Source organism: Tiliqua scincoides, chromosome 3, assembly GCF_035046505.1.
Source record: "Tiliqua scincoides isolate rTilSci1 chromosome 3, rTilSci1.hap2, whole genome shotgun sequence".
Lineage (NCBI taxonomy): Eukaryota > Metazoa > Chordata > Lepidosauria > Squamata > Scincidae > Tiliqua > Tiliqua scincoides.
In genome coordinates, this window is record NC_089823.1 from 57311399 (window position 1) to 57325601 (window position 14203).

At 41.1% G+C, this 14203-nt stretch overlaps 1 protein-coding gene across 5 annotated transcripts in view; it reads right to left on the bottom strand.

Annotated features, from left to right (window-relative positions):
• Positions 1 to 14203, bottom strand: part of APP (amyloid beta precursor protein) — a 195212-nt gene that overhangs the window by 14013 nt on the left and 166996 nt on the right. For all 5 annotated transcript variants that reach the window (XM_066622528.1, XM_066622530.1, XM_066622529.1 and 2 more), the window contains 3 exons: positions 13880 to 14008; positions 9645 to 9744; positions 3966 to 4187 (listed from right to left, as the gene is read on the bottom strand). In XM_066622528.1, the coding sequence (XP_066478625.1) occupies positions 3966 to 4187; positions 9645 to 9744; positions 13880 to 14008 (451 nt within the window). The remainder of the gene's footprint in view (positions 1 to 3965; positions 4188 to 9644; positions 9745 to 13879; positions 14009 to 14203) is intronic.

Sequence of the window (14203 nt, forward strand, 5' to 3'; positions counted from 1 at the left end):
GTCTGAGGAGACCCATTGCAGAAAGGGAAGCTTATGGGGGGGGGGGGGTAAAGGGAAATAATTTTCCTTACCCCTCCAAAGCCTCCAGCTCCGCCCCATCACTTGATAAAATTTGTGTCTTTTTTGACAGTTGCATGGGAGTAGAAGAAGAATAGGATTGGGCTTTTACTTGCAAAAATTCCAGAGAGTTTCACCTCAGGAAAGCTCCTGATGACTTTACTCAGATGTCAGAATGATTGAAATCAAAAGTTGGCAACAAAGGAAGTGGTAGAGAGCAAAGAACAGAACATATTTTTAAAAAAACATACAAAGGGTTATGTTTTTTCATACATACTAAAGGGTCCTGGTGAGACGCAATGTCTAGACTAGGGTTGGGAGTTGGCATTGTGTGTTTAGATAGTTATGTTTTACCTTACGAAAACTAATTAGCCAAGAGTTTAACAGCTTGCTACTCAGAGCATGGCTGCTTGGTTTGGCCAGGATCCCTTCTGAATGCTTTAGTTACAGTCAGGCAAACAGATTTTCAAGGTTTAGAATATTTAAGAAAAATTCAAAAACTTCTACCAGATTTGTACTGGACCCAACCTCTTACCCTCACCTCCTTTAGCATAATTCTGACAACACCTGAAACTCTACCCCATGCACATTTGTTTGCTTTTAGTTCCACCAGGACCAATCACAACATTCCATCACTAATGGTTAGTTTCATCTTGTTTCTTCAGGCTTTTCTATGCAAGTATCCTCATATAGTTTATCTTGTCAGTTCAGGTGGGAAAAAGTTAACCTCCCTTCAGGGATATCTGGGAAAAGCCAAACCCTGTACATCACAGACATCTGTAAACTAAAAGGCCATAATATGGCTAATAATTAAATAGCTAACAGCAATATGGTAATTTCTAATGTTGCAGAGTTGAAATGGTGATTCCAGACTAGACCTCAAATTTAGTTTCATGCCTGGCCCCCACAATCCTAGAGCAGCAATGCCTTCATTACTACTATGGATCCATTCTTAGAAAGTTGAGTGCAGTCTAACAGAGCTGTAGGAAGCACCATTGGAGGAACCTGGAGCAGATTGGCCCACCACTACCTAGAATATACAGCTCTCCCTGGCTATAGTGGCTGTCAATCAATTCAGGATGTACAGCACTATAATTAATCAGTCCTAAAGGAGCCAGTGCTATCAGAGGTATTACTATACTTGTCTACTTCCAGTATATATATATATGCACTCTGCCTAAAATGCTGTGCATGGAATGAACAAGTTGTCTAGGTTAAGCCTGCACGACTTGTGATCTACCAAGCTAGATAAAGTTCACATGGTAGTAACCAATCACAAGTTCAACAAACATCCCGTTTTGCTGCTTATCTGGGCCTAGAATCAAGACAATCAAGAACCTGGCAAATCAAAATATTTGGCTTGTGAGCTGCATTCAGCTTGGTAGGTGTATATTCAATCTTCCTGCCCAACTTGAAACATTCTGTAACAATAGAAGAGAAAGGACAGCACCATGCCAGAGTAGGACAGGCCAATTATGCAAATGTTTATTCCTCTCTAATGAAGTACAGCATTTGGCTTCAAAATTCCCAGAAAGTAGAGCATAAGCAGTAACAGATGATAGGATGTTCCATAGATTGCAGAAGCTGGTGCACAGAACCAAGAGCAGTGTCCTCGGTGTTTGTTAGCAGTGTCCTCTATGTTGTAGGTTTCACTATCAAGAGCTTATTAATAGGGATTCTTGTTGGTGACTGTCCTACACTGCTAGAATGCCATTCCCCGGGATTCTGCCAGATGACTAGACTGAAAGGATTTTGGAATCAAAAGACTCTTGTTTGGAAAGGCATTTTAATATTCAGATTTTTTAAAAAGAAGCCAAGCTATTTTAAATTTATTAAATTTTGATTTTACCTTATTTTTAACAGGTTGTTATTGGGTCAGGTTAATTGCCACGATTATAGGTTAAATTGAGAAATCCAATTTGAGGAAGACTAACATCACAATCCTATACATGTTTACTCTGAAGTAAGTCCCAGTGTGTTCAACGTAACTTACTCTCAGGTAGATGCATATAGGATTGCAACCTAAGAGAAATATCAGTTCTGTACGAAGTACATGGAAGTAGCTCAGTTCCCCTGTCTTGTCTATGTAACAAAATAGAAAGCTTTTAGCAACCTAAAACAGACATATTTCAACACTCAACTATTTTCAGCTGTTGTATATATTTTTCAATAGTGCATTCTAAATAGATATTTTCAGACAAAATCCTCATCTGGAAAAAGTGGGCTTATAGCCACAGAATATACTGATGATCTTATACAGTGTTGCACAGGAGGACTGAAATTCTCAGGGTATACCTATGCTTGTCTACTCAGAAATAAGTGCCACTGAATTCAATGAAACTTACCACTATGTAAATGTGCATGGGATCACAGCCATAACTTCATATTGAATGACTGCATTGTTTCAACCAAATAACTGAATATAAAAGGTAGTGCCAACAAAGATATTTGCATGCAGAGTGCTATAGTTGGGTTCTCCCAAAAAAGGAAACCCCCTCCCCGCACTCCCAAAAAAATCAGAAGTTGCTGGCATCTTCTGGTCATCTATATAGATTATTCCAACCTGCTCACAGCATGCGCACCAACAATTTATATTCAAATAATGTGTTTGTATAAAATTAGCAAACCCACCACACACTCATTCAAATCCATGCAGTACACATCAGCTGCACAGACTGAAATTAACTAAAAAAGTGGCCACATTACTTGGTCCTTAGGCCACCAATTTCCATGCCTCATAGTATCTAACCAGTTCAAGCCCACATTTGCAGCAGTCAAGCACTTATAAGAAAAATGTTATACTTCTACTGCTAGAATGCACCAAAGGCCATTTGAAGAACTGGTCAGCAAGTGGAACAGCCTGTCTCAGAAGACCCTTCCGTAGATCCTTCAGTGTTAAAGACTCTCCAGGTCTTTAAAGCAAGGACTGCATAGGCAACAGTCAGGGATATTGTAGTTGGGGACTGCCTGCACTGGCAGGGGGTAGGCCTCTATCTTCAGATCCAACTCAATGTTTTCATGCATTGTTCAGAGTCAAACTCAGTTTTGCCAGACTGTACATGCGAGAGAACTGCAGCCAACCATAGTTTCTGGACAACTGAAGGCAATTCGTTTGTCAAATCCAATTTTTACTAAATTTCAATGGCTCTTGTAAAGCTGATTGTGTTATTAGTTTGATTCACAATGATCACACACCAGTGATTGATTCACAATACACAATTCAACTGAAGAGCGTGTGTTTTTAAAGTTATAATAAGACAGTTTGCAGTCAAACAAAATCAGATCTAGCAGCAAAATAACTGATGAACTTAAGTGATCGGTTTGTATTTCCATATAACAAAGGAAAGTACAAATACGGCTAGTTCAAAGAAGACCACAAGCCTCTCTCAGTAGTTATTTCAGAAATCATTTATTATTCCAAGGAAAGCATACTGCCCATGATCAAAGAACATGAACAGAAGCCATTTTGAAATAAGTCAACAGATAATATTCCAGTCAGATGTGTCAATCCCCTCACGTTTCAACTTGCACAAACGCTGCAAGAGCACTGTCTTAGGAACAGCCCCCAACACCCTTTATTAGGTGCTTATTATTTCAAGTTGAACCCAATTCTGAGAAGTTAGCTGCATTAATTTTTTAGCAAGGTCATCATCTCATTTCATTTTTGATAGCTTTTTTGGTAAAGGTAGTACATGAATTTCAACCCAAGATTTATGGGGACTTTTAATATCTGCAGCCTATCCAGGAGTTCCTGTTCCACTAAAGGAAGACAAGGAATTGTACCAGACCTTTTACCACTCAGAATGAATTTCTTGCTTTAGTCAAAAAGGTCAAGACTTTCTGATAATGAATCCAGCTTCAATTGCACACCATTTCCATCCCAAAACTTTTTAGTCATCCTACATTACCTTCATTTTCAGTATTGGCTGGGACCGAGTCAACCGCAAAGGGATGCCAAGGCTGAAGGTCATCTAGACTGAATTCCCCATCTACTGGAAGGAGTTCAACTGTGGTTTTAGTCTCTGTCAATGAAGGCATGAGGGCATCATTTCCATAACTGATTCTAGGCTCACTGATCATATTTGCCAATACATCATCAGAATAGTTCTGCTCTTTCTGAAGTAGTTCATCTACAGAAGAAAGAAAGAAAGAAAAAATCAGCAAAGGCAGCTTTTGAGATTACTATATGAATAATAAGAATTAACTGATTATTGAAGTTACATTTGTGAATTTAAAATTACTGCAACTAAGGGAACACAGAACTTGTTTAAAAGATATTTCAATGAAGCAGCTCAATCTACTATAGTAGCAACTGCAAAAAAATCAACTCTCTCCCCCATTATTGCAGTTAAGTGAGCAAGCACAGGCTTGCAAGAATTCATGTTAAATTATGGGTTTGTTGTTCCTTCTCTGTGCACTTCTTTATCATGACTTCCATCCTCACTGCTTCAAGTGCACCTTTTTTATATAGCAAGAATTCAGCTTATGTAAAACTACAACCCTTCTCTCTGTCTTACTACTGTAATACTTTTCTCCTGCCAATTTATGGGGCAGGCAGTGTATCCACAGGGTAAACGTCTTTCAATGAATGATACTCATCAACTGTGTGGTTTGTCAGCCACAAGTGCGACCTGATATGAACCGTAGCATGTGTTGCCTCAGTGCTCTGCGATTATCACCAGTACTGACAAAGACAGACATACCCTCCCAGGCAACTTGACTATTGCTGCGTCATCCAGCATTGTTGCAAGAAACACATAGTAGGATCCAGTTTCTCACTGGCATTCAGTGACCACAGGCCTGTGCAGCACCTGCAGCATGTATTCATTTAGCGTCAACGTCAGCACTCCCCTCATTTTCTAAATTGGTACAGATACTGCAGTACGTGAACATCTAGCTAGCTAAGACATCTATGTGACATTTCATTATGGAGATAGCTAAGCAATGAAAGGAAGTAGGACGGAGCCAAAGAAAAAATTCCATCAACTAGAACACCAGAGGAATCTGTTGTTCTTAATCCATTTAGTGATAAATTGAAATAAGCATTAAGTGCGATTGATTTGAACTGTGCTGTAATTATGTTCCTGTCATTTTCTCAGTTGCATGCGCTTTTAACTATCTTATTTAAGGAATAAGCGTTTCATTTTGTAATCCTGGCTCATTTAAGATGCTTCCTAGAATGTCTGACACCAAAGTGGCAACTTGATTTCAAGGCAAACTATATTTGGGTTATAATTCTACACACACACTTACCTCGGAGTAAAGTCCTGTCAAATTCAATTGGATTTACAGCTGAGTAGACATGCACTGCAAGTCCTGCCTATTCTTTAATTCTGTACCACCTCTTGCTTTCTCATCACACCTACTATGTTCTGAAAGTATGTTTTGTCGATACTCTCAGTCCTGCACTTGCCCATGCTTTTTCAGCAACTGATAAACACATTTTAAACTCTCCGGGTTTTTAAGATGTGGTTTAGTAAGTAAGCAGCAAAAATATAGCAAAAAAAAAAAAATGTAGGAGCAAAAATATAAACACAAATACTAAATACTATGTGTAGCTTTCTTTCCCATGCATCTTCAAACTGGGCAGCAGTCTTTAATCTCTGCTTTTCTCCAGCTCCATTTCAAAGCTTGTTATGCAATGGTCCCATCAATAAGGAACGAACTTCCTCTGAATTGCATTACAAATCTACTTCATTCTGTCTGCAAACCATCAAGGTTGTTTGGTAGTTTTTCCTAATACTGTGTTTCTCAAACTGTGGGTTGGGATCCACTAGGTGGATCGCGAGCCAATTTCAGGTGGGTCGCCATTCATTTAATTATTTTTAATATATTAGACTTGATGCTACCATGTTATGTGACTGCATTTGGGGAAATGTGACAGATCTGTACTTTGAACAGGCTACTATGTTTATGCTTTTAGTCCTGGGTAAGTGTGGGTAGGATTGCAGCCTAGAATTGTTAAAAATTTCCCTGTTTGATGATGTCATTTCCTGTCATGACATCACTTCTGGTGGGTCCCGACAGATTCTCATTCTAAAAAGTGGGTCCTGGTGCTAAAAGTGTGAGAATCACTGGCCTAATGGATTCACCAATTTCTCCTCCTTGCTAATCCCATCATCTGTCATGTGGTCGCCATTAAAATCTTAAGAAATGCCAAGCTGAAGTCTGTTAGGTACCAGGAGTCTTGAACCAGGAAGTCTGGCAGCAGGGCTCAGACACCTCACTCTCTGCTTTGCAGAGAGACGCTCTGGTTCACCTGAGCCTTGCTTCAACACAGCACCCCCTTCTACAGTGGCCAGAAGGAAAGCCAACCCAGGACAAATTGAGTCACCTTGAACAGAGCCATGAGAGACTTTGTTGGCGCTACAGAACTTCTCTGGGCTTGGTCCCCCATTTTGAGATTCTAATCTGACTGAGAAGGTGCTGAAAATACTACCTTGCCCTGCCCTGCCCTTGTGTTATGGAACCTTACCTTCTTCACCATGTTGTCTGCCTTTGGTTTTTCTGAACTCTCCCCACTTCCACTGAAACCTGATCACTAGCTTGTTGAGTCAGACTATGCTGGGCCCGGGCAAAGACAGACCTCTAACCATATCCACAAGGAGATCCATCTACTGTCTCAGACTGCAGCTTTTTCATTGCATTGCATGGTTCAAACTGTCAGTGGCAATAAAGAAGCAAATTCCCCTTGGTTCACCACTTCCCAACACTTTGGAAAAATAGGCCACCAAGAATTAGTGGCTCCTCCCTCCCTCACTCACACAAAGAGAGAGAGAGAGAGAGAGAGAGAGAGAGAGAGAGAGAGAGAGAGCACACCTTCAGAATTCTCAACAGTTGGAGCTCTGCTGTGATGGGGCTGTTCCCTTGGGAAGAGTTTAATGTGCCGCCATTCTCTTTAACTGACTTGTTTGTGACTCCAATATATGAAGTATATTTGTGTGTGGCAAGAAGAGGACAGTCTAATGCCCCTATATTTTTTTAGATATGAAGGCAACTAAACAGGGAAGAAAAATTTATTAGAACTGCTGGTAGTCCTACTATGCTTGAAAAGTGCAATATTGAGATTCCTACTTGAGAAATGGCTTTTGGGACTCCCATCCCTCCTGATCCAGGCATGACTAGATCTCTCCATTCCCCTCTCCATTCCCCTCTCCATTCCCTTCATTTTCCAGAGGTCTTTGCTGAGCCTCTCTCGTTTCTTGAATCCTTCATCGTTCAAGCCAGGTTGTCCAATTCCAGAGAAAATTGGCAATTCTTTCTTTAGATGAATAGCTGTGAGAACAAGCTCATGAAAGGCAATTATTCTGCTCTTTCATGGACTCACAATTTCTAAATGATTCTGCCTCACAAATGGAATTACCCAAAGCACTTTTTAGGGAAAGACAACAATATGGCTGGGTGGCATACGGTTTATTATTATTCTAGTCCCGCACAGATAGTGCATCTGTAGTGGAAACCTTTCTGAATAAATTTAGGCAATTCCAAAGAGCAGAAACATTAATCATCTTAGAGAGCACACATTTGGCACTATCAGTATTTTAAGTTTATCAGCATTCCAGTATCCTTTATATATCAGAACAGATTTCGTAGAATAAAATCACACTAAGAAAATAAGGTTGTACTAAATATAAATAAAGTTGACTTACTAGGGCATGGTTTTTCGCAACCAGGGTTCCAAGACAGAACAGAGCCTTCCTGCTCCATCCTGCCTCACTGTCTTTTGAAGTGGCAGAGTGCTGGGCCCAGGACCAAAGAAGAAAATGGGGAGAGCAATAAGGGCTGGAGCTGGTAGGGGGTCTATCCCACCACTTTAGACTCCCGCACTCTCCAATCATCTCCTTCCTTCTCAAGCCTGCTCTGCCTTTTCAAAAGGCATAGGGCATGGGAAAAAGGTGTTGGCCAGATGAAGTAGCAGCTGCTGTCACAGTTGGTCAGAATGTTAACCTGGAAGGCCAACCAGTCAGCCATTGCTCAAGCACATAACAGCCCTAGGAAGTGGGAAGCAGCCAGAGATGGAAGGAAAGAAACAAAAAGCAGCCAGAGAGAGAAAGAGAAGAGGGGGAGGAAAGAAAAAGCCAGAGAGAAAGGAAGGAGGGAAGCAAGGGAAGTAAAGGTCAGAGAAAGAACGTGCCATTCCAGGGAAAATAATGTACTCATGGCTCTATGAACACATGAAAGTGTTACTTAGATTCTAAATGAGCACATGAAGCTGCCGAGTCAGACCAAGGGGATGGTGCTTGGTTGGGGGGGGGGGGGAGGGATCCTCAACTTATTGCAGTAATACGTTATAGGGTTCCTCAACCAAAAAACAGTTGAGCTGATCCACTATTCTACAGTCTAATCCTATATAATCAAGCAGTAGGCAGTTTTCGCATTTGTTATGTGCAGCAGATTTTCAAGGTTTTCTTTATTTCAGAAAAGCTAGCAAGCAGTTGAAAATTTGGCAATAGGTAATATGATGGTATTTAACAAATGAAGTATACAGCAATCTTATGCAAATTTCAGTATGACAAAACAGTTATCAATGTTTTCCCTAAAGCTGGCTGATCAGTATTTCCATCTGAACAGACACTCAGTTTTGTTCAATTAGGACAGAGGTGTCAAACATAAGGCCCGTGGGCTGGATGCGACCCTTGGAAGCTATTTATCTGGCCCTCATTAGCTCTCCCAGCATGATAACTGGGCTCTCTAATATCTTGAAATTAGGAACAAGATTTGCACATTTTCTTGTCTGTCATTTGCAGCTAATGAGTTTCTATGCAAAAACAAAATGCTTATTCCTGGCCATTGTCCGCTTAATGTCACTTCCTGCTTAATGATGTCACTTCCGGCCCTCAGCAGGCACCACGAATGCTAACTTTGGCCTTCTGTACGAAATGAGTTTGACACCCTTGAATTAGGACATATTTTTTGCTATCTACACTGAATTTTTGTTGCTGTAAATTGAACACTTTGCTGCCTTGATCTTTCATTGGAAGTTGGCAAGATTTTCCTATGATATTCTTTTAGATATTTAAAAGAAATATACTATGTGGGCTACACCCAAAGAAAGCTTTTTATATCTGCAGACCCAATCCTATCCAACTTTCCAGCGTTGATGCAGCCCTGCCAACAGGGCATGCACTGTGCAGGGGTGGGGGCAGTCATGGAGGCTTTGAGGTACAGAGGCTGTATCAACACTGGAAAGTTGTATAGGATTCAGCCATATATCCCATTGAAATTAATGGAACTTGAGTTATTCATGAGTATTTGTTGCATTGACTTCAACAGTGCTTAGCCATGACTTTCTTTGGATTCAGTCTTGTATACTTGAATGATAACTTCTCCCTCCACATGATATTGGTTTGTTAACAGAATGTTTTGATAAGTTTGCCTCCCTCCCCAGTTTATTACCATCACTTTAATATGAAAGTTTTTTCTTGTCTCATTCAGCACTCTCCTCTTTATTATTTAAATGTATCCCACCTTTCCCTCCAACTGCCAAGTATGTTAGCCGAATGTGTTTTCATCTACCCCTCCTTTGCTCTCCATAGCTAAAAATTAGCTTCTTCTAGGGGGAGGAGAATCCTCAAGCAGCAACTTACCAACTTCATCTTGAATCTCCTCAGCAACTGCTGGCACATTATAAAGGAGAGAAAGAGACTGGTTCATGCGTTCATATATCACACGTAGGTGTGTCATAACCTAAAGAGATTAAGAAATTAATTTGCAGCGCTGGTATTGAACGTCAAGGTAAAATACAGTGAATGCCTATATTTGCACTGCAACTTTAAATATACTTTGCAGAGTAAGACAATTCACAGTCCCATCAACCTTACTGATTTTGTAGCTGAGAATCTACAAGTCACTCAATAATTCACTTTTTCTGTCACCCAAGTGTTGAAGGATAAGTCTTGTGCCAGAGATCTTCAACAATACGTCTTTTAGTTGCTGCTACCTGCGTCAGAGGATCACCGCAGACACCGAAGCATAAGGCGACCTCACAAATAAGTTGAGGGCAGGTTTTGAGTCATAGATAATGGAATTTTCTATCACCCTCGGATAACTCAGGGGTTAAACTTAGGGGGGTATCTGACTCAGTGGCATGCGGTCATTTGGCCATAAATTTTTGGCACATCCCATACAATGAAATAAAAATTAAATAATATATTATACAATTAATTCAAATATATTATTAAGAGGCATTAATACACTATCAATCTCTTGCTATAAAATTCAGCCTGCTCTGACCCAAAATTTCGTCCAGTTATCTCAACTTTTGACTATTGAAAGAGGGTGAGGTGAAGGAAGACCACTGGGAATAAGGCAAGAATTAGCAGCCATCAAAGCACCTATTCCACCTAAAGGAATTATTCTCTCTCCTGACCCTTTCAAAATTTAATTACTACTTGTAAGGATCAAGAAAATACTCAGAGATAATTTCTCAAGCATAAGATTATTTCCCCCCCCCCTTGGTTAATGTAGCATCAAAAGCCTCTACGAACAGATATACAAGAATTTAATTTAAAATATCCATATTATAATAAACAACAGACAACTAGCAAGGCTGCAAGAACACAACTAGTAAAAAGCCAAAGTGTGAAGTACAATTGAGCAAGCCAATAAGATTATTTGCACACAACCCCAAGTGGGGGGTGGGGGCCACAGGGATGGTAATTAATCCCTTACTTCTCCCCCAGGAGGGTTTCAGCGGCTCCTGCATGGGCACAGAACATTGCAATGGGATCTCAGAGGCAGCTAAACTTTGCTGCATAAATGCCTGATTGCCTGGTGATACTGCAGAAGCAAGCATGCTCTCCTAAAAGCTTACTACATAAGCAGCTGTTGCAAGTGCTTCCTAGCTCCTGCTACCATGCAGCTAAGATCTCTGGCTAAAATACCTGTTGCTACAGAATAATTCTACTTTAAATTCTACTCTCTGCTTTTCTTGTGTTTTGCATCTTTGCAAGGTCTCCAGGACTCTTCCAATGAAAAGGACACACACACAGGGAGATTGCTTCTCTCTCTCTCACAGATGCTCCCCCCCCCCCCCACACACACACAAATGCAGGGACTTTTCCCCTCCAGTCCAACTTCATTGGTGAGGATAGGGGGAAATGAGGTTAGCAAGGAGGTTTGCAAAAAGCTTTGCAAGGGAGAGACTGAAGTGTGATTGTATACAGTAAGGGGAGAGATGGGGAGGAAACCAAGAAGAGGGAATAGACTGGGAGCCCAATCCTAGGCATGTCTACTCAGAAGCAAGTCCCTTAATAGTCAGTGGCGCTTACTCCCATGAAAGTGAGGCTAGGATTGTAGCCTTTAAGTGCTCTCTCTCTCACACACACAAACTTTTCCTTTTATAAAAGTTAACTCTTCCTCTCCCCCCAGTACAACTTCATTAGTGGTGAATGATTATGGGGAGAGGGGCTAGCAAGCCTCAGCTTCACAACAGAGTTTAAAGTTTGGATTCAATAAGGGGGAGGGGCAAAAACAAGAAGGAAAGAGGAGATGGACTTAACCCTTTCAATGGCTTGAGAAACAAAGGTACAGCCTTCTGCAGGCTGCCCCTCTCTCTCTTTAAAAAGATCACTCTCCCCCCTTCCCCACCCTGTCCAACTTCATCTGTGGGGAGATGGGAAGGGGGTTAGCAAGTTGGGCTTTCCAATGGAGTGTTTGAAGTTTAAATACAGTAAGAAGGGGGAACAAGAAGGAAAGAGGAGATGGACTCAGCTGTTTCAAATGACTGCTTCTCCCTTGCTCAGATGCCTCCTTCCACACACAGTTCATTGCCTCCTGCATCCTGCTCTGTCTTGGGTGCCGCTCCAGAGATGCCTCCGTGGGTGTTGGTGCTGAGCGAGGGGGGGGGGCTGCTGATGGCTGTGGTGGCAGATTGCCCTGCCCTGCGCAGCCCAGTCTAGCGTGTGGAGCTCCTGCAGCTGAGCAACGGCCTGAAGGAGCACGTGCAGCACACCTGCAGGCAGCTGTGAACGCTCAGCAGCAGCCCCAGCCCCCTCTCCACAGAAAATCACTTGCTCACTCACTCGCTCCCTCCCACAATAGTGATTGGCTGGCTGGCTGGCTGACTTGCCTCCCCCCCACCCTCGCTGCTTGCCTGCCCTGAAGATAAGGTGATTCAGGCTGCTTTTCTGGGGAAGAAATTTTTTGCCTTATAGGAGAGTATCTACGGTAATTCACACTAAAACTGTCTATTAAAACTAATGTTAGAACAGAGCCCAAGCTTGCCAAGCGACAGGTACCGCCCATTTTCAACAAGAAGTACTCTGCTATATGGCCTCTATCTGCCTCCCTTGGTTTGAAGAATGGCAAATGAAGACAAAAAAGACAGACACCTAGCTAAACCTGTTAAGGTAAGAAAGGTCAAGCTTGCCCTGTGCTACTGCTGAGTACAAGGTGCTTCCAGGAGGCAGCTCACCTTGCTGTCATGGCTATTTTTTATTCTTAAAATTATAAATGGGTACTAAGAAGCCCCTGCTTGCCTACAGCACAAAGAAAAAAAATTACTCCAAATAAACCATAAAATTGGTTCTCAGCAGTGTCAATAATGAAGTGCTCTTGTTAGATCTGGCTTAATTAATTAGACTTGATTACGAAAAACAGATACTATGAATTGCAGGCACAGATTTCTCAGAATTTTAGAGGCTCCACTGTTACACTGTTTTTGTTTTCTAAAGCCAATTCTTTGCCATTTTCTATTCCTGCATACATTTGAAAGGGAATAATTAAATTTGTGGCACAGAATACCACAAGCCATCCTATTAGGGTTTAAAGAATCATCTAATAAATCACGTATCATATGAAAAGCGCTCTCTCAAATGAAATGCATTTTCACAGCATTATGAAAATGTCCCTGGTTGATGTACTGAGAGAGAATGGAATTCCTTACAGAAAGGAAAAGGCTATTTATGCTAAATGTCTTGTCTACAGGGCACTGAAATGTCCTTACCCACAAAGGTACTTCATAACCACTGAAGTGGTAACACTTATGTGCTCCTTGCAGCATCAGTGGTTTTACTGCACAAATGGAATACACCAAAAGCAGTACATCCCTAGCCCTGTTTTGTATGGGACTGGGTGACTTGTGTGAACATAAAGCAAGCAAGGAGTTTTTGGAGTCTCATACTGGAACATCTAAATTAACCCTTAAAGATTGGAAATCTAACTGCAATACAAATGAAACCCTATACTTTCCACAGAAAACGCTTCCAAACAGTATCCATACAGTAAGATATTGGCTGTCAAAAAATCCAATGACAAAGCAGTTAACTGTGTTGGCCTTTGCAAACTCATATACAGCGGCTAGAAGTAATACATTATATGTGGGCAATAATTTGCCAGCCATAGAACAGAGGTACAATGCACATAGAAATATAAGAGTAGCCTTGCTGGATCAGACAAAAGCATGATCTAGTTCAGCATCCTGTTTCCTCTGACTGCTAACTGATGTGCCTGGAAAGCCCACAAGCAGGAGCTGAAAGCATATCCCTCTCCTGCTATTGGTCCCCAGAATCAGAGGTATACAACTGCTGAACCCTAAGGCAGCATACAGCTGTCATGATTAGTAGACCGTGAGAGTAGCTATTTTGCAAGTCTTGCATGCTTAAAACTAACCAAACTCTGCTTCTGAAATTAATAATTTTTGTAAGTTATTTTTGCAATGCTTTGGAACACCTCTAAAAATGGAGATTAAAAAAAGGTAATTGCTTAGCTTTAGAGATAATATCCTTTCTCCATACCAAACACAATGAGAAGTGATAACTCGTTGAAACAATTAACATTCACACCATATTACAAGGGCCTCTAGCTTTGATAAATGTATTACCTGAGATCTGATCTGAGCAGCTTTCTTTGGATCCACCATACGGACATGTTCAAAGTGCTTGAGAGTATGCTGTCTGTCTTTCTGCTCGGCACGCACATACTTCTTCAGCATGTTAAACACATGTCGAGGCTGAAGAGACAAAAAATAAATATGATTCATAATGTTTACAGAAGAAATTTTATCTTTAAAAAAACTTCTAAACCATACTAGGATAGCTAGCTTTTCTTGGAGTAGGAACACATAGACGTTTGGCACAGGTGTATGAGAAAGCTGGCTGAAAAACTGTACAAGGTACAGAAACGACTTGTAAGGTTCCTATTCCCA